At 30.6% G+C, this 23,258-nt stretch overlaps 1 protein-coding gene across 21 annotated transcripts in view; it reads left to right on the top strand.

Annotated features, from left to right (window-relative positions):
- LOC105210048 (rab11 family-interacting protein 3) overlaps window positions 1-23,258 on the top strand; it is a 141,490-nt gene that overhangs the window by 108,562 nt on the left and 9,670 nt on the right. For 5 of the 21 annotated variants that reach the window (XM_054229995.1, XM_011180776.3, XM_054229994.1 and 2 more), the window contains exon 2: window positions 12,646-13,762. The exons of 13 other annotated variants lie outside the window; for them this stretch is intronic. In XM_054229995.1, the coding sequence (XP_054085970.1) occupies window positions 12,965-13,762 (798 nt within the window). In that variant the 5' untranslated portion in view covers window positions 12,646-12,964. Of the gene's footprint in view, window positions 1-12,628; window positions 13,763-16,239; window positions 16,375-23,258 lie in introns of those variants that run through there. 3 more of the 21 variants (XM_011180770.3, XM_054229998.1, XM_011180910.3) reach the window with 2 other exon arrangements.

Below are 23,258 nucleotides of genomic sequence, written 5' to 3'. Positions count from 1 at the left end.
TGCAAATTGATGAAGTATGGGTACATGAGAGCGATAGTGGATGTAGTTTGGGATCACTCAGTGTGGATAGAGCTTCAATCTGAGGTGAAGGAGGTTATAAAATTATAGAGAACATTTGTTTTTATGGTACTTGTCCGGCAATATGGATCTTATGACTGTTTTCTGATCTTAAAGAAGATCTCTGATAAGCCTCGTCCATACCTTCTTAATTACAAGTTCTCTTTTCAAATCTAATAGACGTCTTCAGACTTCTTGCAATGTGCAGTTCAGAATATAAAATAATAAACTATATTTTGTTTACTGAAAGAATTTCCAATAATTTCTAATGACTCTTTTCGGAGATATCGCAAAAGGCAGTTGACCTTCTTTTAAATCTTCGTCCAATCTCTAACCTTCGAATACAGATTTGAATACATAGTTTAGTAACCATTCTGAATAGATAAATCCGAATCAGCTCGAAAAAAATGAATCATATGATATGTTCATCAGAGAAAAAAGATACAATAATCATAAGGAGGTTCCATAAATTTAGTGAACTTTAGACTTTAGGTTTAAGTCTTTAGAGTCATAAAGTTTGAGAACTTGAGACTTTGACTCAGGTCTTAAGTTCATCGTAGATTAAAGATAAAATAATCAGGAACACAAAGATATTCAATAAATTTAATGAACTTGAGACTTTGACTTGCTAAGATACACCGAACAGCGTGTCTATGTCATGTTTGAAAAAGTGAGGTTAGGTTGGAATAATTCTTTATTTATTCTATTCGTATTCAATACAACACTGTACACTTACTAAGCGCTTTTTAACTAGTAAACTATTTTCTATCACAACCAGTAATTAAGCTGAGCGACATTTTATACGCTTCGATGGTGTTCACACAGCATTTACATTTAATTTATGTGTCTTCTTCATTTCTTTTTTGTAATTTTATGTCTCTACCAAAGGTGTCAAGTAAGCGCTTGTTAAATATCAACTATGTCTCTCATTATTATTAATTATTTCTGTAAACAATTTTCGTACAAAAAATTACTCGAAACAGTTATTAACAATTCGGATGATTATGCATTATTTGAATTTAAATATACTTTTCTCTAATTCAGCGACACTTTGCTACATAATTGATATAAAATTTCCCACTATAAGAAGTAGAATCTAATGTCCATCTGTAGTGTAATGAAAATCATAATAATGCTAAAAGCAATTAGTAAGAATGCGTCTTCAGTTGCTCTGGTGTCATTTGCTAATGGGGTTCTTAACCTTTTTGCCTGTAGGCGACGGATGTATCGTTACAAATTGCGCAAAGGAAATTTTGTCAGGGAGCGTGGGTATTTTCGGTGGACGGGCGTTTAAAATGAGATTAATTGTGGGAATATTATTGTTAGAATTGTAAATTTATAATTTGTTTGGTATCATTTTCTAGTTGGAAAAGGAAGTGCTGGTATAAATTATACTTTGGCGTTTAATTTGGATTTTTGTCTTCTTCATTTTGGTGGATACTTGAGAGCTATTTTTGTGTCATCTTATCAATTATTCGTTGAAATGAAACGAAACAGATTTTTTTATACTTCAATAGATAAAAATATCCATTTATATACTCCTTTTTCTAGTTATAACTTCAAGTTCACTTAGCTTGTGGCTAGTAATACTGAACCTAAGCCTTTGTTATTAATATTTGAATAGCAAAGAATACCATTGTTGCATGCTATAGCAAAATCTTTGCATTCAGCAAGGATTGTCCATTACTGACGGCAATTCAAGATAATCTAAAAGTTTAGCTAGCAAAAGATATGCTATCTCTTCTAACAATTCTTTTGCGGCAGCTCTTTTACAATAGTCTTCTTACAAATTCATAATAGGTGCATCATCTGACATCCACTATACCTACACAGTCATAAAAATATTTTAATATAATACTAATAAAAGTAATAAGTGTAATACTGACTTAGAAAGCAATGCAAGAAAGCGCAGAGCGATTACAGCGAAATGGGATTTAAATTACGGAAATTGCAACGCTGCATTCATTAGTATCCACGCAACAAAAGGTGTAGTGGAAAAAGTGTGAAAATGAAATACAGTTAAGCAACTGCATAGTTGGGGCTTAAGTTACATTACTGTGTTCAAGACTTTACAAGTCTATGAAGAAAATTGTTACAGTAAATTGTAAGACACAGCTAAGGAATAATAAGCTTAATAGCTGCTTGGAATTATTAATTATTATATTTATTAAATAGAGATTTATAAAATGTGGAACTGCAAGGAAAATGTGAAATTCTTCTAGATATTGAAGAGAAATCAGAAAAGCTTGGGAAGCTTTGAATGCTCAGAAGTCCGAAAAGCTTCCACTGGCCCATTTATTCAGAGCTTCAAGTTTTTTTTTACATTTTTAATTATCAATTTTATTTGTATAGAGAAATCAGAAAAGCTTTGAAAGCTCAGTAGTCTGTATATTTTGACCCATTTACTCAGAGCTTCATGGTTTTTTTCTTCCCTTTTTAATTACTAATTTTATTGTATAATGCCGAACCACATGGAAAATATGAACTTCTTCTGGATAATGAAGAGAAATCAGAAAAGCTTTGAATGCTCAAAAGTCTGTTTATTTTGATCCACTTACTCAGAGCTTCATGGTTTTTTCTTGCCTTTTTAATTACTCATTCTAATTATATAGTGCAGAACTACATGGAAAATGTGATTTACTTCTGAAAATTGAAAAGAAATCAGCTTGGGAAGCTTTGAAAGCTCAAAAGTCCGAAAAGCTTTCATTGGCCTATTTATGCAGAGTTTCATTGTAATTTTTTTCTTGCCGTTTAATTATTAATTTTATTTGTATAACGCGGAACTATAGGAAAATATGATTTTCTTCTGAATATTGAAATTAATCAGAAAAGTTTGTAGAGCTTTGAAAATTCAGAAGTCTGAAAAGCTTCCATTGGCCCATTTATTCAGAGCTTAATTAATTTTGTTAGACTTTTTAAACTGATTCTGCGATTTAGAATTTTTTTTACAACTTTGCTTCCGCCGTTTTCCAATAGAAGTCTCTTGGGTCAAGCACTGGTCGATTAAATCGATTTTTTTTTGTTTATATCGATCTTAGACATTGGTGACAACGTTAACCCAACAAAATATTTGTAGAGATCTGTTTGCCTCCCAAGTTTATTCTCAACTGAAAATGTCACTTTTTGAGCCGAATTCTCGACATTTGCGGGAAATTTTGCTTTTCTTTTTTAATTCCAAGAAAAGTGCAGCTGAGGCTCATCGACATTTGTAACCGTTTTTTACAAAAAAAAAAAAAACGGCCGAAGCAAAGTTGTAGACCTAATATATTCTTGGATATTAGAAAGAAAAATTGTAACATTGGGGAGGAAGAAAAAAGTGTTTCTTATAGTAAAAGTAAGATGCTTATTTAATTTGAGGTGAACTTTATATATGAAATAGTTAAATACAATCCCTTTTGATGCAATAAATTATAAATAAGCAAAAAGACCAATAAATATATTACCTTATATTATTTTCCGCACTTGATTTGGCAAGCTTTTTCAAGGTCAATTTGAGTTACCTTCAACAAAAAGCCTAAAACACTTCAAAAATCAACTGCAGTGTGACCCTAGCCTTATTAGGCAATCAGTGCCGCTTTTATTTATTGAAAATCGATATCACCTATGAGAAATCATTAGCTCACCACAATATTAGGCCACTTTACTAAAGCTCCTTTTGAAAATATGTAAATTATACAATTCACTTTTCGACTGTCGCAATGATTATTACCAATATTTCTGCATTTAATTAAAAGCATTTTGATTTGTGTGATCTTGTAAATCGGCTAAGCTTTACGCAATGCAACAATGAGCTTTTCTTTGTTGCCAAGATGCTGCGCTATTTATTCAATATTTTATTTGCGCTTACTCAACGTTTTTGCTTTTATACAATTTATTTATTGTTGTTGTTGTTGTGTACATCTTTCATTTTCTGTGCCAATTACGCTGATTCAATTCTAGTAGAAAAATGTGCCAAACATATGTTGCATAAACAACAATAAAAAGCAGCCAACATCTTGAGCACACGAATACATAAGTGAAATATATAATAGGAGTATATTAAGCAAAAAATCATTTTATTTACAACTTTACTGCTCACTCGTTGTTGTTTGTGTTATTTTTTATTTATTTTTTTTCATTGTTATTATTATTATTGGTTACTCAACCCATGAATTTTATATATATTTTTCTGCAATATTTCTGTTTTCAACGCCGCCATCACTCGGCTATTGTCGCCGCTGAGTGGCAAATTATTTGCTTTATTATTTAAGTGGAAAAAGTGGTGCAAACCAAATTCATTTGCAAGTGAGTGGCTGGCTCACTAACGCACTGAGTCACAATCTGCGCAAAATTCTCCAATTGATGCGAGCGCAACGCATCATCATTAATTTAACGGAAAAGCAAGGCGATGACGACGGCGATCTTTCATATATAATTTATATATGAAGCGTGTGTGTGGTCTCTTTCTTCTACGAAATTATTCATCCAATTGTATATGACGGCTAATTTGTTTAATTAACTCGACAGTAGCGCGCGTAGCTTAATAAATTTCAATTAAAATTTTTCAAAATCAAAAAACAAGCGCGAAGACAAGCATAAGCATGTCTATCCCTCTCATTGAGATATTTATGCTGTAATCTAGCCAATTTTTCTGCATAAATTTCTTCTTTAATAGCTCGTTTCATGACAGCAAGCGTATTAGTCATTCATATGCGAATTCATTCTTTAATTTTTCTTTTCTGCGTGCCACTCAATAAATAAATAGACAAGCTGCTGTCATTTGTGGGCGTCACTTGAAGGTCAACCAGTTAATCTTTAACATGAAAATTCATGTTTTTTGTTATATGTGTAGTTTTTTGTATAATTTACTACATTAAAAACTGAAAAAAGTCATAAAAAATATTTATGTTTTCATCGAAGAAACTCATTCATGTTTTTCTTTTGAAGAAATTTTGAGAAAAAAAATTTAAATATTAATTTATGAATTATAAACAAAAGCAGTTTTTGGACTTCAAAAGATTCTATGAAATGGTAGGCATATGTAAATAATAAGCCTAAATGGCCTACTTTTTATACTACAACAAAATCAGCTATATAGTTTTTATTATTTTTGGCAAATTGACCACCATCTCTCTTTGCCTCCCTCTCTCTGTTCTTAAATTTAATAATAATATGATTTCTAATTTCTAATTTCTTGAATCGTAGCGAGATCGACTTTGAAACTCACCAAAAATATGACACCAGTTAGATTAGGTTGAGTATAGTAACTTATCTCCGAATATTGTTTCCATGATTTCGTATTTAGAACACTTATGAAGTTAAACTTCGTATCAGTCATCTCCATTATACTGCATTGCTCGCCAAATACTGATATTTTTCCTGTAAGAAAATCGGGCTCAAGTTGCTTGTAATGTTTCTACGATCATCATCTTGTATAAGACTGGTGTGAAGTTACTTTCTATAGTTAGCTTGACTATCATGAATCATGATATTGATGCTAGACATGCAATTTTGAATAAAAATTGAGCAGATCCGACGCCTTGTAAAATGCCAGATACGAGGGCTGCTATATACATTTCAACGAAAATGGTTTTATTGTTTTTCAAAATATTCTCCATCAAGATTTATACACTTTTGCATGCGCTCAAACCAATTTTCGAAGCACTTTTTTTGATCCTTTTTTGAGCGATTGTCAAATTGTGCGGGATCCAACGAGAACAAACTTTTTTTTACGGCCAGGTGTTCCTGCAATATCGAATGTATGCTGGTGGGAGAAATGCATAGGCATGCCTCTATCAGAAGGTATGTTACATGACGGTCTTGCATTATCAGTTCACGTACGGCATCGATGTTTTCTGGCACAACGGCTGTTTTTGGACGACCTTCACAGAATTCGTCTTTGAGCGAGGGTCGGCCACGATTGAATTCGTTGTGCCAGTTTTTCACAGTGCTTTAGGATGGTGCTTCATAGCCATACAAAGATTTTAGTATATCGATGCACTCTTGTCGCGATAATCCACGTCGAAAGTTGTGAAAAATGATCGCATGAAAATGTTCACGAGTTAATTCCATTTTTTGGCCGAGATGAATTTTTTAATTCCCTGTAAATAAAACAATTCACGGTTAAATGACAAAATGTTCTGAGTGATGTTATGCTAAAAAATGTCAAACTTTCCAATGGAAATGTCAGATTGCACCTGGCAACACTTAGTGTTGCCTAGGCCAGAAATATATATAGCAGCCCTCGTAGTTATATGTACTTTAAGGTGGTTCTTAAAACTTCATATGAACGTTTCTTTAATATTCACTTGGTCTGGGGATAAAATATAAGACAGTTGATCTTAAAGTGCTTACATTCACCGACATATACTTTTACCGAGTTTGCCGACAGCTTTTAGACAAAATAACGCTTAAAAGATTTGAAGTTTTCAATACAATGGCTGCCTCAGAAGTTGGTTTGAATCAGCTGTTGCTTCAGTATCTGTTTACTTTGATGGAATTGAACACTTCAATCGGCACCAAAATTGAGATATAGCATATTTGACTATACTGGAGTCGATTTTGTTTATTAAATAAACATAATAATATATTAAGCCTTAAGAGAATTTATGAAATTTGAGTACTTAGCTTTTTGGACCACCCCAACTTAACCATCAAACTATTCAGAGCGAAATGGTATACTAAATAAAATAAATAACAAATAATATTGGAAGGTCAAATAATGTCAATTAGGCTTGAAATATATACCGAACCGCCTTTTGGATTACTACTCTCTTACTTTACTTGCCTGAATTATTAAATATTTTAATTAAGAGCTGTATAGGCTGTATTTATATGCTTTAAGTACTGCAAGAAAAGGTTTTTCTTTAAGGGAAGTGTCGAAAAATCGATGGATTATACATATAATTCGCAATAAAAATCTGTGTGTATGTATTAATAAATTACAGTTGAACTTCCATAACTCGAACGTCTATAACTCGAAGTTTTCCATAACTCGAACTCTTGAATTGGCAATAATGTCAAATTTCTTGCAACCTACTTTCCATAACTCGAAAGTCTCTCTAATTCGATTTTTTTTTTGTGGAGTATGGTGATTCGTGTTAGGGAAGTTCAACTGTAGTTTGTAAATATTTTCACACACAAAATGTGAAATGAAGATCGAAAGTCAGTTTCCATTTCATTTAAAACCGCAAATATTTGCACAGAAAATAAACGTTTTTTTTTGTTTTCAACAACAAAAAGACATTAAAAACCCAAACAGCTGTCAAGCGGTTTTGACTTTAGCGCCAACTGTGTTTGGCAACCAACTAACGGTTTGGCACATACATATGTGGCGCGACGTAGACAACAACAGTAGCAATTAAGTGAGTGCGCATGCGCACAAGCTGACAAACGCAAAAAAAAGTGAAGCGAAGAGCGCGACAAGGCGCATAAAAAGCGCGCGCATATTTCAGTTACATACATATATATGTACACACATGCGTGCCTGTGTGTGCGTCTAGCTCAGCGACCACTTTCACTGCAAGCTTGCCACAAAAATTTAACTTGCAACTTGTGGCTGTAATTTCAGCCACACAACGTCTCCGGCTTGCAACTGCTACGCTGCTTATTTGGACAGCAGCAAGCAGCAGCCGCATTTGTAAGCATGGAAAATACTATAAGCGAGCGTGAAAGAAAAATGAAAAAGATGCATAAAATTGCATAAAATGCAACTAAAAAGCAATAATAAATATGCATTCTTTTTTTTTTTTGTTTATGCTATAAAAGTTGACAAGTGCACTTTTGTTGGCAATAAAATGTGGTTGCTACATTTCGCATGCAATAACATACACAGTAGAGTGGAGAGGTGGCTGTTGCAATGCTGGCACTATAATATATTAATAACTGCCTAACTTATTCATTTCTATATATATAAATATTTCTTCATTTATCTACCTCCCTGCTTGCTGTTATCTAGCCTATTAGTCGCTTGGTTAGTTCATTCATATGCTCCGTTAATTTTCAAATTGGCTGTGCAACTGTCTGCCGGTTTTTGTTTACATTTTCATGCCGTCTTCAGCCGTTTTCAGCGTTTTTTTACACTTTTTATTGCCACATTGAAATGTGTGAAAAATTCCCTCTCGTGCAATTATAGCTGCGCGTTTGTATATAATTTCATATATTCATAGCATATGAAGCCTTTCTTTTTATATTTTTTTGGCTCAGCTCTCGGTTAATTTGCAGTCAATGCGCGCATGCGTAGAAAGCCATTCAGTCAACTGATGGTTTGACAATTAGAAAAGGCCTTTCTCTGATTTTATTTTAAATATATATAATAATTATAGCTAAATATAGTATGGATATATATATATATATATTGTTTTTAAATTTCAAGGATGTTGTGAGATTAATTAACTTCCGACGAAAAATGGGCAAAAAAATTATAAATTATAAATATATTTTTCTATATTTTTTTTTATATTTTTTTCGATATGTTTTTTTTAATACATATAATAGTTTAAATATATATAATAATAATAGCTATATATATAGTATGGATATATTTTTTTTAATTTTTAAATTTGAAGGATTTTGTGAGATTAACTTCCAACCAAAAATTTTGCAAAAAAAAAATATAAATACATTTTTCTATATTTTTTCGATATAATTTAAAAAAAAAAATGTGAAAAATTGTGCAAAAATATTTATAAATATATTTTTCTATATTTTTTATGTACTTTTTTCGATATAATTTTTTTTAATATATAAAATAGCTGTATACTATATACATACATATAGTATGGAGATGGATATATTTTTTTAATTCTTAAATTTCAAGGATTTTGTGAGATTAACTTCCAATGAAAAATTTTGCAAAAAAAATATAAATATATTTTTCTATATTTTTTTCGATTTAATTTTTTTTTTAATGATACATTCTTTTCCGAAAACTTTTTTTTTATTCTTCGCTCCTTTTTAACCATCACCTCTCAAATATATGTGTTTAACTCCTTCAGCAAATCCATTTAAAACTCTATTGCAAAATAAATTTATATAACAGCATTTCCACTCACTGCATTTGCCATTTGAAAATTCAATACAATTCGAAATTGAAAGTCATTGCTGCGTTTATAGCAACATTTATTGCCTTCTTTGCCAACTACTTGGCATTTAATTGCAACTACTTAACGCAGCGCTGTATTTTTCCATTACCAAAGTGACCATTTGGTTGCTGCAGCCTTTTATATGGACAGCTGCTTAAATGGTAAATTGATTTGTAATCAAAACAAACGCAATATTGGCGTTAAGTGTTATTGGCACTTTTAAGCACTCTGCCAGTCAAGATGGACTTTCCATTTAAATTAATTGACATTATAAATGAGTAAATTGAAATTGGAAAAATAAAAATAAATATTATTTGATTGTTTATTGATTAAATGAAAAATTTCATTAGTTTATGTATATAAAATAATAATTAAAATATTTATTTTATTAATTTACAATATTATTTGTTTTTGCATTAAATTACATTAATATCGAATTTAAAGATTTTAATTATTTTTTTATCGAAAGTATTTTTCTTCGAATATTAGTAAGCAGCCGTGTCGTATGAGTAACTTTATATCCTTCAAAACGCACTTCATTTGTACACCGTGGCGTATGATGAACGCATGAGTTTATTGCTACTTGACGATTCACGGCGTATGATGAACTCTTTAACTCCTCAAACAGAGTTTTGATTTTTTTAACATTATTACTGAGATTAGTGTGCAAACTATAAAAAAATGTTATCGAAAGTCAATGTATCAACTTTTATTTCCACTGCTATCAACAGCATATCTGTAAATGTTCATACATCCCATATTTTGCAATTTCCCATTCTTACTTGATTACATGCTTCGTTTGTCATTTCATGTCATTTAAAGTCATATATGTTTAATGACATACTTTGCGCAACAATTAGCTATCGATCGTAGCATAATTAACGACATTCCTGGTAACTAGTGCAACACAACTCCAATTGGTTGCAAACAAATTGTTTCGGCTTGTATGGGAAAAACGTAAACTGTAGAAATACAGAGTAATAAAGTATGCATGTACAATAGAGAGGTAGAAAATATGTCATTGCGCAAATTAATTGAAGTTAAAGTGAGTTAAAGGTGGTTAGGATTGACAGAAGCAAAAGTTGTCTTAACAATATACATCGATTATTGATGCCATAGTTGTTTTTATAAGCTGGAATTTGAGAAAATTATTTGATAATTTAAAGAAATCTAAATTTATAATACTATTGTCATTATTTTACTCGAAAAATATATGATAAAAGTAGAAAAAAATAAGGTTCAATAAAAAGAAAAAAAATAATACAAATATTTTTTTCTCTTATCAATTTTTTTTTAATTCATTGGAATAAATTAAAAAAAAATAATTGTAAAAATAAATGCAAAAATATAAAAAAAAAATATTTTGTCACTTGCAATTATTATATGTATCTGTGGGTCGCTACTCAAGGCAATCACGCGGAAATTTTAATTATAATTACAAAATGTCCCTCAAACATTCTACAACTTTTAACACCTCTACACTTTCATTGCAAAAAGCAAAAGTTTCCACTTTAGAGATATTCACATATTTGCTTGTATATATATATGAGTATAACTAAGTACATTGGCTTATAGTTACTTTAATGTACAAATGTTTTCTAGCAACAACAACATTCTTATAAAGCTATAAATTTACAGTTTCAAGTTGTAGCTGTTGCATTTCCTATTCAAACCAAACAGCAAGCAAAACACCCACACGCATGCGCAGCAAACTCATGCTGCCTGACCACAAACATCCAGCCAACAAACCATGCAGCCAGTCTCATTGACAAATGAGTGGACGCACAAGACATGAATTGACATAAATTTGGCATTTTCTATGAACACTGTAAAGCTTAGTGAGCAGCAAGTTGTGGGCTTAATAGCTGACTAGCTCGCTTATATACATTTTTATACGTGTGTGGGGGGAAATATTTTACAATTATCTTGCTTAGCTATTTGATTTATTATTGTTTTATTTTACTTTTTTCTTGCAAAAAAATTAATATTTCTTCTCTCATTGTTATTTTTCATATTTCTTTAATGTTTGTAGCATATTTTCTTTTGCTTTCATTATCTTTTATATCTTACTTGCGTATTGCGTTTGCTTTTCTTCTACTGTTCGCTGTCATAATCAGCCGAATCATCAGCTCACAGCAATTCGCTGCAGCTGTATGGTTGAGTGTGCAGCGAACAAATGCGTAAATAGAAAAATTACATCATTAATGACTGTGTTGTTGCGACATAAGTGACATGGCGATGTCAAAGTGAATATAAGTAAATAAATTGTATTTGCAATCGATTGCTAGAAAATTGCAAGTAAATTGCAGAAATTGAGGAATGTGTATCAAATGTGAATATACATATGTATGTATATTCGTTAGATTTGTTAATGGAAAACTGAGAGAGGAAAGACCAGATAATTGTTTTTAGAAAAATTAGAAAAAAATTAGAGAAAAATTGAAATTTAAAAATTAAGACATTAAACAGACATTACATTTTTGATTAATTTTTTCCTTAAAAAATTAAAAAAAATATTAAATGAAACCATTGAATATATTAAAAAATTCCGAATGTCAGTATGAGTAGCTGCTTTAAAAATATATTTTCTATCTAGACTTTTGCTATTGGGGGAAAAATTATTTAAAATTTTCTGTATTAGAACTCTTAAAGCTTAATTTTAATTAAAAATAAATTTAAAATATTTTCAAATAAAATTTTTTTGATATCAAAAACTGCTTAAAAAAATATGTCGTATTTTTTTTAATTAAGAAAAATACTAGTTCAGATTTTACACAATTTTTAAAACAAAAATTTTATTTTTTTATAAAATTTTCGAAATTTTTGGAAATAACAAAATATTTAAAATAATTAAAATATAAAATATTTAAAATATAAATAATAATATAAAATATTAAAAATATTTTTTAATACATTTTAATGTTTTAAAATATTTGAACTTTTTTTTATTTTTTATTTAAATAAAAAAAATATTTTGTTTCTAAAATTTTCTAAATATTTTTAAATATTAAGTTTTTTTATTTAAATACAATTTTTTTTCTAAAATTTTGGAAATTACATTTTAATGCTTTAAAATATTTGAACTTTTTTATTTTTTATTTATGTAAAAACATATTTTGTTGATAAAATTTTCGAATTTTTTTTAAATATTAATTTTTTTTTTTGATTTTTTGTTTAAATAAAAAAAATATTTTGTTTCTAAAATTTTCGAAATTTGTTGAAAAAAAATATTTAAAATATTTTTCGTTTTATTTTATTTTTCAAAAATATTCAAATATTTATTTGTTAATTTTTTAGTTTTTTTTTAATATTATACTTATAATTTAAAAAAAAGTTTGGGTATGTATGCTAAGAAACATCTTTCTATGGACTGTACGGCATTGTAACTATGATATTCGGTGTGTCATAAGGTTATTTTTTTCACACAATTTCCAAAAAATTTAAAATTAAGCAATTAAACACATTAAATTGTGAAACTATAATTTTCAAATAAAAAAATTTCAAAATAGTGTTTAAATAATTGCAGCGATGCCCAAGCGTTAAACAAATAATTAACGAATAAACAATAACAATAAATTATGTTATAAACAACAACAGCAACAAATAGTGATAATGTGCCTTAACAGCTTTTAAACAAAAAATAAAAACAAAACTATTAGTTAGATAAAAACATATTACGCAACATAGCAAAAAAGTGCCACGCCTACAAAAACGTAATACTCAAAGCAAACCAACGCATTTTAAGAGAACTGCTACACGCCACACAACGCCTACGCTACATAGGATTATCAGCTAAATTAATATTAATAAAAAATCTACAACAACAACCATTTCGTTGCCTCATAATGAGTAGCCAACCGGCCAGCCAGCCCGACAGCATCGACTTAGCCTATGACATGTGGGCAGGCCAATTCGAATTTGTCGGACCCGCCGCAAATGTCACGAACAGCAGCTACAACAGCAACAGCAGCAATAGCAACAGCACCACCAGCAGTACAATAACACTCAACAACAACAACAACGGCAACAATATACGTTTCGGTAGTGACAAGCTGAAAGCCAGTCATAGCGGTTCAACGGAGAGCTTAGAAGATTTGAATCTCAACTTCGACACCACATCCACACAGGCGACGCTCAACAGCAACGCCTATACGCTGGGTTGTAATCAATATCAATATCAGTTTGGCAAGCAACCGATACTGATAGATCAGGAGCAGTTTTTGAGTTTGAATCCGGCTGATTTTGAGGATATTGTGCCGTCGGGTCCCAATTCGTTGGTGTTCATTGAGAATAAATTGAGTGACGACAGTTGTGAGAGTGAACAAATCAACAACAACAATAACAATAATAATAATAGTAAATTGGTGAATTTGGAAACGCTGACGAGTAAATTTAATTCGAACAAAACGAATAATACAAATACAAACGGGTTTAAATTGGAAAATTTGAAGAATTTCAAAAATAAATTGCTTTGTGATTTCGAAGATAAAGCGTCGTTGGTGAATGGTAGCGCCGTGGTGGGTGTTGTGAATAACGGTAGTGTTGGCAGTGCTGTCGATGTTGGTGATATGCAATCGCATCATTGTTGCAACAACAAAATGAATGGCTTGAGCGCCGAAATGTGCGATAATCTCAATGAACAAGTAAGCATTTATTATAATATAAATTGTTTTAAGAATGCAGTTTTATTAATTCGTGATTCAAAATCATTTAATTTATGGCGGCTAACTGCTTAATAATAATAATTAAAGATTCTTATTTGTTAGAGTGAACAAATATGATTGGAAAATTTGTTTTAAGGAACCTTTTTATAATTCACAATCGAAAATCATTTAATTTATGGTTTTTTCGCCACATTTTTGGGGACTACTAAATGTTTCAAACAGTCGCTTAATTGAGTCAATTAATATACTTTACTCTTCTAATCACTGAATCTAGTCTAAACATATTCTTGGTTAGCCAATTAATTAAAATTTACATCAAGAATTGTATATGGCAATACAAATTTTTGACAGCTGTCAAACACTAATTGTTTCAATTTAATGTAGTATGTCTGAATAACAATCACTATGACTCAATTTACTTCATAAATGTGCCACCAAATTGATCATTTTGAAGGCGGTAACGTAGAATATTTGATAATTTAAAAACTAATTTTTAAAATTAATGAATTAATTTTTTATAATTTTTAATTTTTCAAACATTTTTATTTTTAAATTTAATATTTTTTCATTTAATATTTTTTCTCATTATTGAGTAAGTTTTTAATACTAAAATATTTCTTTCAAATAAAAATAGCAATTAAAAAGAAAATTAAAAATTAATTTAAATAAATAAAAAAAAATTTTAAAAATTAAAAAAAAAAAAGAAATTTAAAAATTAAAAAAAAAAATAATTAAAAAATTTTAAATAATTTTTCAATAAAAAATTAATTATATTTAGAAATTAAAAAATAATTTAGAAATTAAAAATATAATTAATTTTTTTATTGAAAAATTATTTAAAATTTGTTCAATTATTTTTTTTTAATTTTAAATTTTTTTTTTAATTTTTTTTTTTAATTTTTTTTTTTAATCTTTAAATTTCTTTTTTTTTTAATATTTTTTCCATTTCATTTTTTTCAATAGTTTTTTGTACGAATAGTGTTTATAGTAACTCGAACATATTCCAATTAATTTTCTTCCTTTCAATATTGACCAATATCTAACGGAAACTATATTATCTACTATACACGAACCTTAACTTTGCTATCGATCCATTGAATGGTGGAAAATTGTTTCAATTATCTACAAATACATTACATTTTGCTTTTCATTGAGTAACTATAGTTTACTTAGACAAACATACGAACGCTATAATCATTCGCTCCACCCACTACAAATCCCCATCAACAACAAACACTAATAATAAACACAAATAGTAAGCATAACGGTTTTATTTTATTAGTATATTCTTCTTCTATTTAATTTTCGAATAGAGAATAGAAAAAAATGCAGAAAAAAAATAAATTAAATGGCTAATGGTACACTAATGATAGGTTAAAAATGTCATTCGTTTACTCCCAATAAGTCCATGAATTTATCTAATTTTTTCGCTTGTTTGCTCACTAGTTGTTGGGTGTAATTAATTGTGACCCAGAGTGTCACTAAGTGGGTGTATGTGTATTGGATTGTACATATATGCATACTTATAATTTATATATGCATGTAAATGTAGCTATGTTTATAGGTTACGTAAGGTCGGGCGCGGCAAGCCATTCATATTTTATTTGATAGGCAAATACTAGTAATTTTATGGCGTTCTGTGGAGGAGACTGTGCTGCAAACTGTATTAATGTTTGTGTCGATATTTACATGCGATGTTTTAAATGAAAGCAGTGGCTGAGCGAAGAGGGTTTCGAAGTACTTGTGGTCCCTTGAGTACTCTTATACATTTTTCAAGTTCAAGGTCACAGCGCTAATTTTGTGTTACTTTTATTTTAATTGCTCTACACGAATTTCTAATTTCTTTTTGTTTGTATTCAAAATATTCTTTACTCTATATATATCCACACCCATATAAATACGAGGGTAGCTCTCACGAAGAATTTTGTAACTTTGGATTAAATTCCAGCTGTTTTCGAGCCATCAAAATTTTGTTGTTTGCAAATCGAACAAACAACTGGTATAAATGCAATAAATTGGTATAACCAATTAGAAATATTATACCAGTTTTACTAGTTATACCAGTTGAATGAGATTGTATTGAATTTCGCTACACTTTTCTTTTCTTTCAGATTCAGATTTAGACTTAGCGTTTAGACTTACTGTTTAAACTACAGTTTAGACTAGACGAGTAGAGAATTGGCGTATTGAAAGCTCCTTCAACGCCATTTAGTATCTTACTACTTTAAAAGTGTATTGCATATATATATAATATTTATTGTGATTCCACTCCAATATTTTCTAGTTCACCCTCGTAATTATACATTTATATTGTATATCCCTCTATCTAATATGTGTAAATACATATATACATACATACAACAGTATTTATGAACCACTGTCATTTGTTATTAGCCGCCACCCTGTTCTTCGTGCCACACAACCGTTAAATAATATAAAAACTGACCACTTTGACCGCTCGCGAATTTAGTCGAGCACAAATGTACGCAGTGAAATTATTAATGAAATACAAGTCAAGGCGAAAAGACGGCGAACGGTTAAAAGTATAAGAAAAAGATTAAAATATGTTGAATACGGATGATGAAAGTGAGGTAATAAGAAGAAGATGGAGAAAATAAAAGAGAACGGCTATGTAAGAAAGGAAAATATATAAAATATTTTGAATATTTTAAGTGGTCTAATGGTGTGGGGGTGAATAGCATATTGAATAAAGAATGATCATTAAGAATAATGTAGTGATGTACAAAAAAATTAAAAATATTTAAAAATTGTGCAAAAATAATAAAAGTGAGCTTGAAAATATCCCACAAATAAAATAAATATTTATATATTATTTAAAATATAGTATTAGCTATAGAAATATATCAGATCTAGTGCATGATCTGAAACTTTTTTTGAAACATTCCGTTCAATTTACGGTAGTTATGAAAGAAATAGTCTTAAAATCGGTAAAAAATATTTAATATAATTTCGGTACTATTCTAAGAATATTCCTTTAAATCGACAGAACATGTACCGTTTCTCTTAGAAAATATTTAAAATATGAAATCAGTGATCAGTTGGGTGTCTCTCTCTCTTAACAAAATAAGTGTTAAGGTAAACGATATAATGTGATAATCTCTAAATCTCAGAATGTCAATTTAAATTAGAATGCAAGACAAGTTTGAAGTGGCAATAGAACCTAAGTATAGATCATTCTTACTAGTCATTTCAGCTTTAGTGAAAGCTCCAGATTCAAAGCTTTTCGGCTTTTCAGAAACCAACGTTATAGATACAGACTTGAGAATCGAATTGTTAAATTAAAAGAATGTTTGATAAATGTTTTGAAAACAAAATAAGTTTAATCTTCTTTGCTCAAAATGTGTGAAACAAATTTTGTGAAAGCTTAAAAGTAGGCACCTCTAAAACAGCACAGTTTCGAAAAATTGTTCAGGTCCCTGGAATACAAACGATCATACAACTTTGTTGCACAAGCTGGTTATGAAAACTATAATAAGAAAGAGAATAATTAACAAAAAAAAATTATGTAATTAACTAAAGTACCATTAATTCAACCCATTTGCCAATTTGTGAACAGTTTCAATTAAATGTCATTTATTTAACAAAAACCTCTTCTCTCAAATGAAAAATTACACAAAAATGCTACAGCGACCCTTTTCAAGCTGAAAAATCATATTTAAACAGCAGCAAGCGCAGTTTTATCCATTGCAACTCATTGCACTGCGCAGTCAGTCTGTCAGCTTCCAACCAGCCTATCACTTAATTAGTGTCAATGCCTTTCAGCAATCACAAGCGCTTTTGTGCATGTAATTAAATGTGACTTTATGGCATACATTTCCAAAGATTTACGCTGCACTGCGTCCGCTTACTCCGTACTGATAAGCGAGCTGCGAAGGATGAGGAAGAAATAAAATAAAATAAAATATTATAAAATAAACGAGTTTGTTTCACAATGTCAGCGTTGCAACATGTGGCATGTAGTTTTTATGTAGTAATGTATATATATATATATATACATATATATAATGTATATAATTTATAATCCATATCAGAAGACCAATTGGTCACAAAGTTTCCATTCGATTAAGCAGCGGAAATGCGTCGCGTGATTATTTCCAAGGCAGGTCAGGGGAAAATACACAATTATGTTTTATACAAGAATATATTTCGTCGTAAAAAGTTTTTTATAAAAAAAAAATTGTTTTTTTTTTTTTTTTATAGAATAATATAATATTTTTTTCATTACACAAAGTTTAATATCAATCGATAATTTCACTTAGTTGACATACATACAATTTCCCATATGTAGTATATTTATTTTTACTCGGTATAAACAAAAGCAATTGCTTCGATATGTACCATTATATCCATTATATCCATAAGTGAATTGCTTTGAATTCCCTCACTCATATTTAGCTCCACAGGCGCACTACAATGAGCGCATTTCGTATTTTTAGCGCAAATGTAATGAAAATATTTGCTTGGGAATTTTTATTTTTCTTCGATTACTCTTAATTTTTAATATTTATGCGATTTTCAGAGCGATCTCACTGTTCGGGAATTTATTTTCTGATTCAAAAAAAAATAAAAAAAATTAAATTTAAACTTTTAAACTTTTCCTTTTACGATTTTAAAAGCTTTCTTATACGAAAAAGCGTTATTGATTTTAGAAAATATTTGTGATATACTTTTCGGTTTAGTACATTTTTTAAAGCTCTTAAATTTGTTTTGCGTACTGATTTATGTAGAACTTTCACATTAAGATAAAAAAGCTTTTACTTATGTAGATCTTTCATATTAAGATGAAAGAAGCTTTCACCGGAATAAAAAAACATTAGAAACTATAAAATAAATAAAAATCAATCTTTCTAAAATATTCTAGAGATCAAATTACGCATCAAATAGTTTTCTTTCATTTTGTTATCTTAAAGCTCCACAATCGTGTACATATAAATTAAAACTAAAAGCTTTTACAAAACATATTTCGGCCTAAAAGTGAAAAAGCTTTCACTCTTCTCATCAAATTACTTTCAACAGAGCTTTTGAAACTTAAAGCTTTCCAATGAGCTTTTTAAAGCTTTCCAATTGTTTATATTATTTATCGCACAAAGAAATTTATTTGAATGCTTGACACTTCGAAAGTTCGTATCGAATTACTATAACTAATTCCAATGTGTAAGTTTGTATCGGATTACCACATGGCACAGAAGAAATTTGCTGCGAAATCTATATTGTCGTTTCATCTATTGTCAGTGCATATTTCATATAATAATATATTACAAAACCATAACATAGCATAACATAACATAGCTTAACATAACATAACATAGCATAACAGCATACATAACTTAGTTTAGCATAGCATAACATAACATAGGATAATATAGCATACATAACTTAGTATAGCATACCATAACATAACATAACATAGCATAACATAACATAACTTAGCATAACATAGCATATTAAAGTAACATCAAAGTTTTTAAGCATACAGAAAACGCACAATTTTTGCTTGCTGGGTAGTCCTTTACTTTAGCATAACGGAGAGTGCTGTTCGGTCAACAAGAAAGCGCATTAAATGACTTCAGTTGACAGTTGTGACACTCTGTCTAACTGCATATGTGTATGTATGTATATAGTCTGTCGCAGACCAAAAAGTTATAGCTGTGCACAATAATAAATTAACAACAACAACAGCACTACGCTTGGGAGTAATTGAATCTTTTTTCAGCACACAAGTGCATTGTTTTGTGATTCTTCGGATTTAATTACATTTCTACTGACTGACTGCCTGCCTGCCTGCTATATATGTGACGCTATTAAAGCATGCTAAATATGTGCATGCCCACATACATAGTTTCACACACATTTCTATGAGTTTATGTGCCTCTAGCATATATGCTGCTATGCTTCTAGCTGTCTTAACTCATATATGTCTGTTTGTCTGTCTTGCGATATGTAAATATTTAGTCGAAGCAAAATGTGAAAACAAAAGTCAACAGAAATATTTGTGCAATACAAAAACAAAAAGAACTAGTAGAAGTGCTAGAATAGTTTCTAGTAGCCACATTTTTGGCAGCCACTACCATTTAGGCCACCACATTTCATTCTAAATGGACACAAACAAACTGACAAACATTTCGGCCAACGCTTGTGACGGCGCTCATGTCGCGGTTTGGGCGCCCAGACAGACAGCAAGGCAGCCGGTCGGTCGGTTTGGGCAGTTTGCGAGATACATGTAGTTGGAAGTTCTCAAAAACCGTATTGAGTTTTGACTTCTCAGCTGTCTCTGCACAGTGCTTTCTAATGTGGCAGACACCCACACATACATACAACTGTGTTTACATAGAAAAATTTGAAATTTGTGTGTAGGAAACATTTAGGCGAACGTTGCAAACGATTGACGTCGCAGCGCATCAGTCTAATGTGTGTCTTCTCTAGCGTTGTTGGAAATGTGCGCGCCGGAATAAATTGGTTTTCGAAAAATCTCGCAGCAAATAGTTTATACACAAATATATATGTGAAGAGATATTTGAACTGAATACTGTGCGTTTTAAAATAAAATTATTTATAAATATTGTGCAATATAATGTGTTTGTGTGTGTCAAATATTTGGCAAAACTCTTTTTTTTTTTTCGTTTGCAAAAAAATAAGTAGTTCAATGAATATATAAAGGAATTTTGAATGAAAATAAATAAAACATTTATTTTTTTACAAAAATAAATAAAAAAGTGTTTTTTTTTTTAAACTAATGTATGCGTAAACAAATAAATATCAAATATCTCAGTGATCCGAATAATACTTTGAGTTGTGCTTTTAGATTTTCTATGTGATCTTATGTAGAATATATACGAGGGCTGCTATATATATTTCTGGCCCAATAATGAAGATAGGAATATTTATCAACGAAAATGGTTTTATTGTTTTTCAAAATATTCTCCATCAATATTTATACACTTTTGCATGCGCTCAAACCAACTTTCGAAGCACTTTTTTTGAGCCTTTTGTTGAGCGATTGCCAAATTGTACGGGATCCAACGAGAACAAACTTTTTTACGGCCAGGTGTTCATGTAATATCGAATGTATGCTGGTGGGAGAAATGCATAGGCATGCCTCTATCTGAAGGTATGTTACATGACGGTCTTGCATTATCAGTTCACGTACGGCATCGATGTTTTCTGGCACAACGGCTGTTTTTTGACGATATTCACGGAATTCGTCTTTGAGCGATTGAATACGTTGTACCAGTTTTTCACAGAGCTATAGGATGGTGCTTCATAGCCATACAAAGATTTTAGTTCATCGATGCACTCTTGTCGCGGTAATCCACGTCGGAAGTTGTGAAAAATGATCGCACGAAAATGTTCAAGAGTTAATTCCATTTTTTGGAATTTTTTAATTCCCTGTAAATAAAACAATTCACGATTAAGTGACAAAACGTTCTGAGTGATGTTATGCTAAAAAATGTCAAACTTTCCAATGGAAATGTCAGATTGCACCTGGCAACACTTAGTGTGTTGCCTAAGCCAGAAATATATATAGCAGCCCTCGTATATTATTCTTAAAAGTATACACAATCTTAACGGTTTATACCCTTTTTAATTCAATAAAATCGAATAAATCTTCAATTTATGTAATAAATTTACCTCAGCGTCATCTAGTGGGTTTATGTATGTATGTAGAAACCTTAGCAATTGCTTAAAATTTACTGAATACAGTTAAAAATATTCTGACGATCTCAAATCTTTCCATATACAATAATAAATATTTTTCTTTGAGAGAAAATAAAGTTGAACTTCCATAATTCGAACTTCTATAACACGAAACCCTGAATTGGCAAAAGAAGTCAAATTCCATACAAATTACCTTCCCAAACTAAGTCTCTCTAACTCGATGATTTTTGGTTAATTATGGTGATTCGAGTTGGGAAGTTCAATTGTAGTTGTCTCGTGGACTCTACAATAGTTGATTACAATAATAGAACTAGCTGTATGTAGTATTCAAACCTTCTTTTGGTAGCTTCTCGACAATTATTTTTTAAATGGATACTGATCATAACACCTCTCAGTCGGTTTTTGACTGCCGGCTTACAAATTCTTTCAGATTTTCGAAGTCTTCATCGCAGTTATTCAAAGATTCCAAGCTGCTGAGGTCTTTACTTCACTCAAATCAATTTTCTACCTCCGTACTGTTCAACAATAAATCAAAAATTATTTATGGTTCTGTTTTAGAAACTCTTGGAGACGAGAGTCTTCATTTGAGTCTCAGTTTTGGTTTATTGCAAGATAGAGACCTAACAACAGTCAAATAGTTGATTATTAGCCATGGTTCTTAAATATTATTTGGAGATATTTTCCAATTAAAATTTCTTATTGATCTTTAGTGAATTATACAAGAAACGACTTACGTACCATTTCAATCAACTGACCTTGTGCTAGAGGAAGACAAGAAAGATTACAACGCGCAGGAAAAATATAGCACCCTTATATTTACATATATAAACAGCCAACGCCATGAGTAAATCGGTAGACCAGAAATACACAAAATTCGTACTGTCGCTCGATAGAAGAAACTGTGTAACCATGGTTGGTATTCTCACTGGTCACTGTCTGGTGGCGGCACACGCCTTTAAGATGGGGCTGACGGATGGAGATGACTGCAGAAAATGTCAAGCGAAACAATGGAGCATATCTTGTGCGCTTGTCCTGCATAGTCAAGGCAACGGCTCCAACATTTTGGAGCTCCACAGTACTAGAATCTGGTAGAGGTATCATTAGTAATACCTCAGAACCTACTAAAATTCGCGAAAAGCGCAGACATCCTAAAGGATGATTATTCCTCATTAACGACTTGACGGCACTGCATCCGGTATCGCAAAGAATCAAAACTGGTCCATTTGTGGCTTTGGCCAACCAGACTAACCTAGCCTAAACTATACTAGAAGAGCTTTTGAACGAACTGTGATAACATGAACAGAGGGTTTAGACTGTGAACTTACAAATATTAAGTACTTTCTATCTCGGTTTATTGAACGTTTAGAACCGAATTGATGAATCGAATAAACAACTGGTATAGTTGGTATAATCAATCAGAGAAAGAATAAAAATTCCAGTTATGTGACTTAAATGAGCTATCCATTTACTGCCTTATATTAAATTCTTGTTGAGAGTTTGCAAATATTGCTCAGAGAGCACAATTCAGCGAAAGCGAGTAAAGTGTTATCGAATAGAAAACTCTTCATATACATGGTATATTATTATAATGGTTTCATTTTCAAGTTCGACCCCCCTACTTGTATTGCCTTATCACACATTTTTCCTGTCGTCTAATCGCCAAACAGTTACTTTGACTTTGTAAATACAAACAAACAACAAAATTAGATAAGACATGTTGCTGGTCGTCTACCAGTTGAGTGCAGCGCGAACCGAATGTAAACAAGCGGAGTGCGCAAAGTACATATTGCTTCACGAC

This window comes from Zeugodacus cucurbitae, chromosome 4 (genome assembly GCF_028554725.1).
Source record: "Zeugodacus cucurbitae isolate PBARC_wt_2022May chromosome 4, idZeuCucr1.2, whole genome shotgun sequence".
Lineage (NCBI taxonomy): Eukaryota > Metazoa > Arthropoda > Insecta > Diptera > Tephritidae > Zeugodacus > Zeugodacus cucurbitae.
This window is presented reverse-complemented; position numbering and strand designations above follow the sequence as displayed.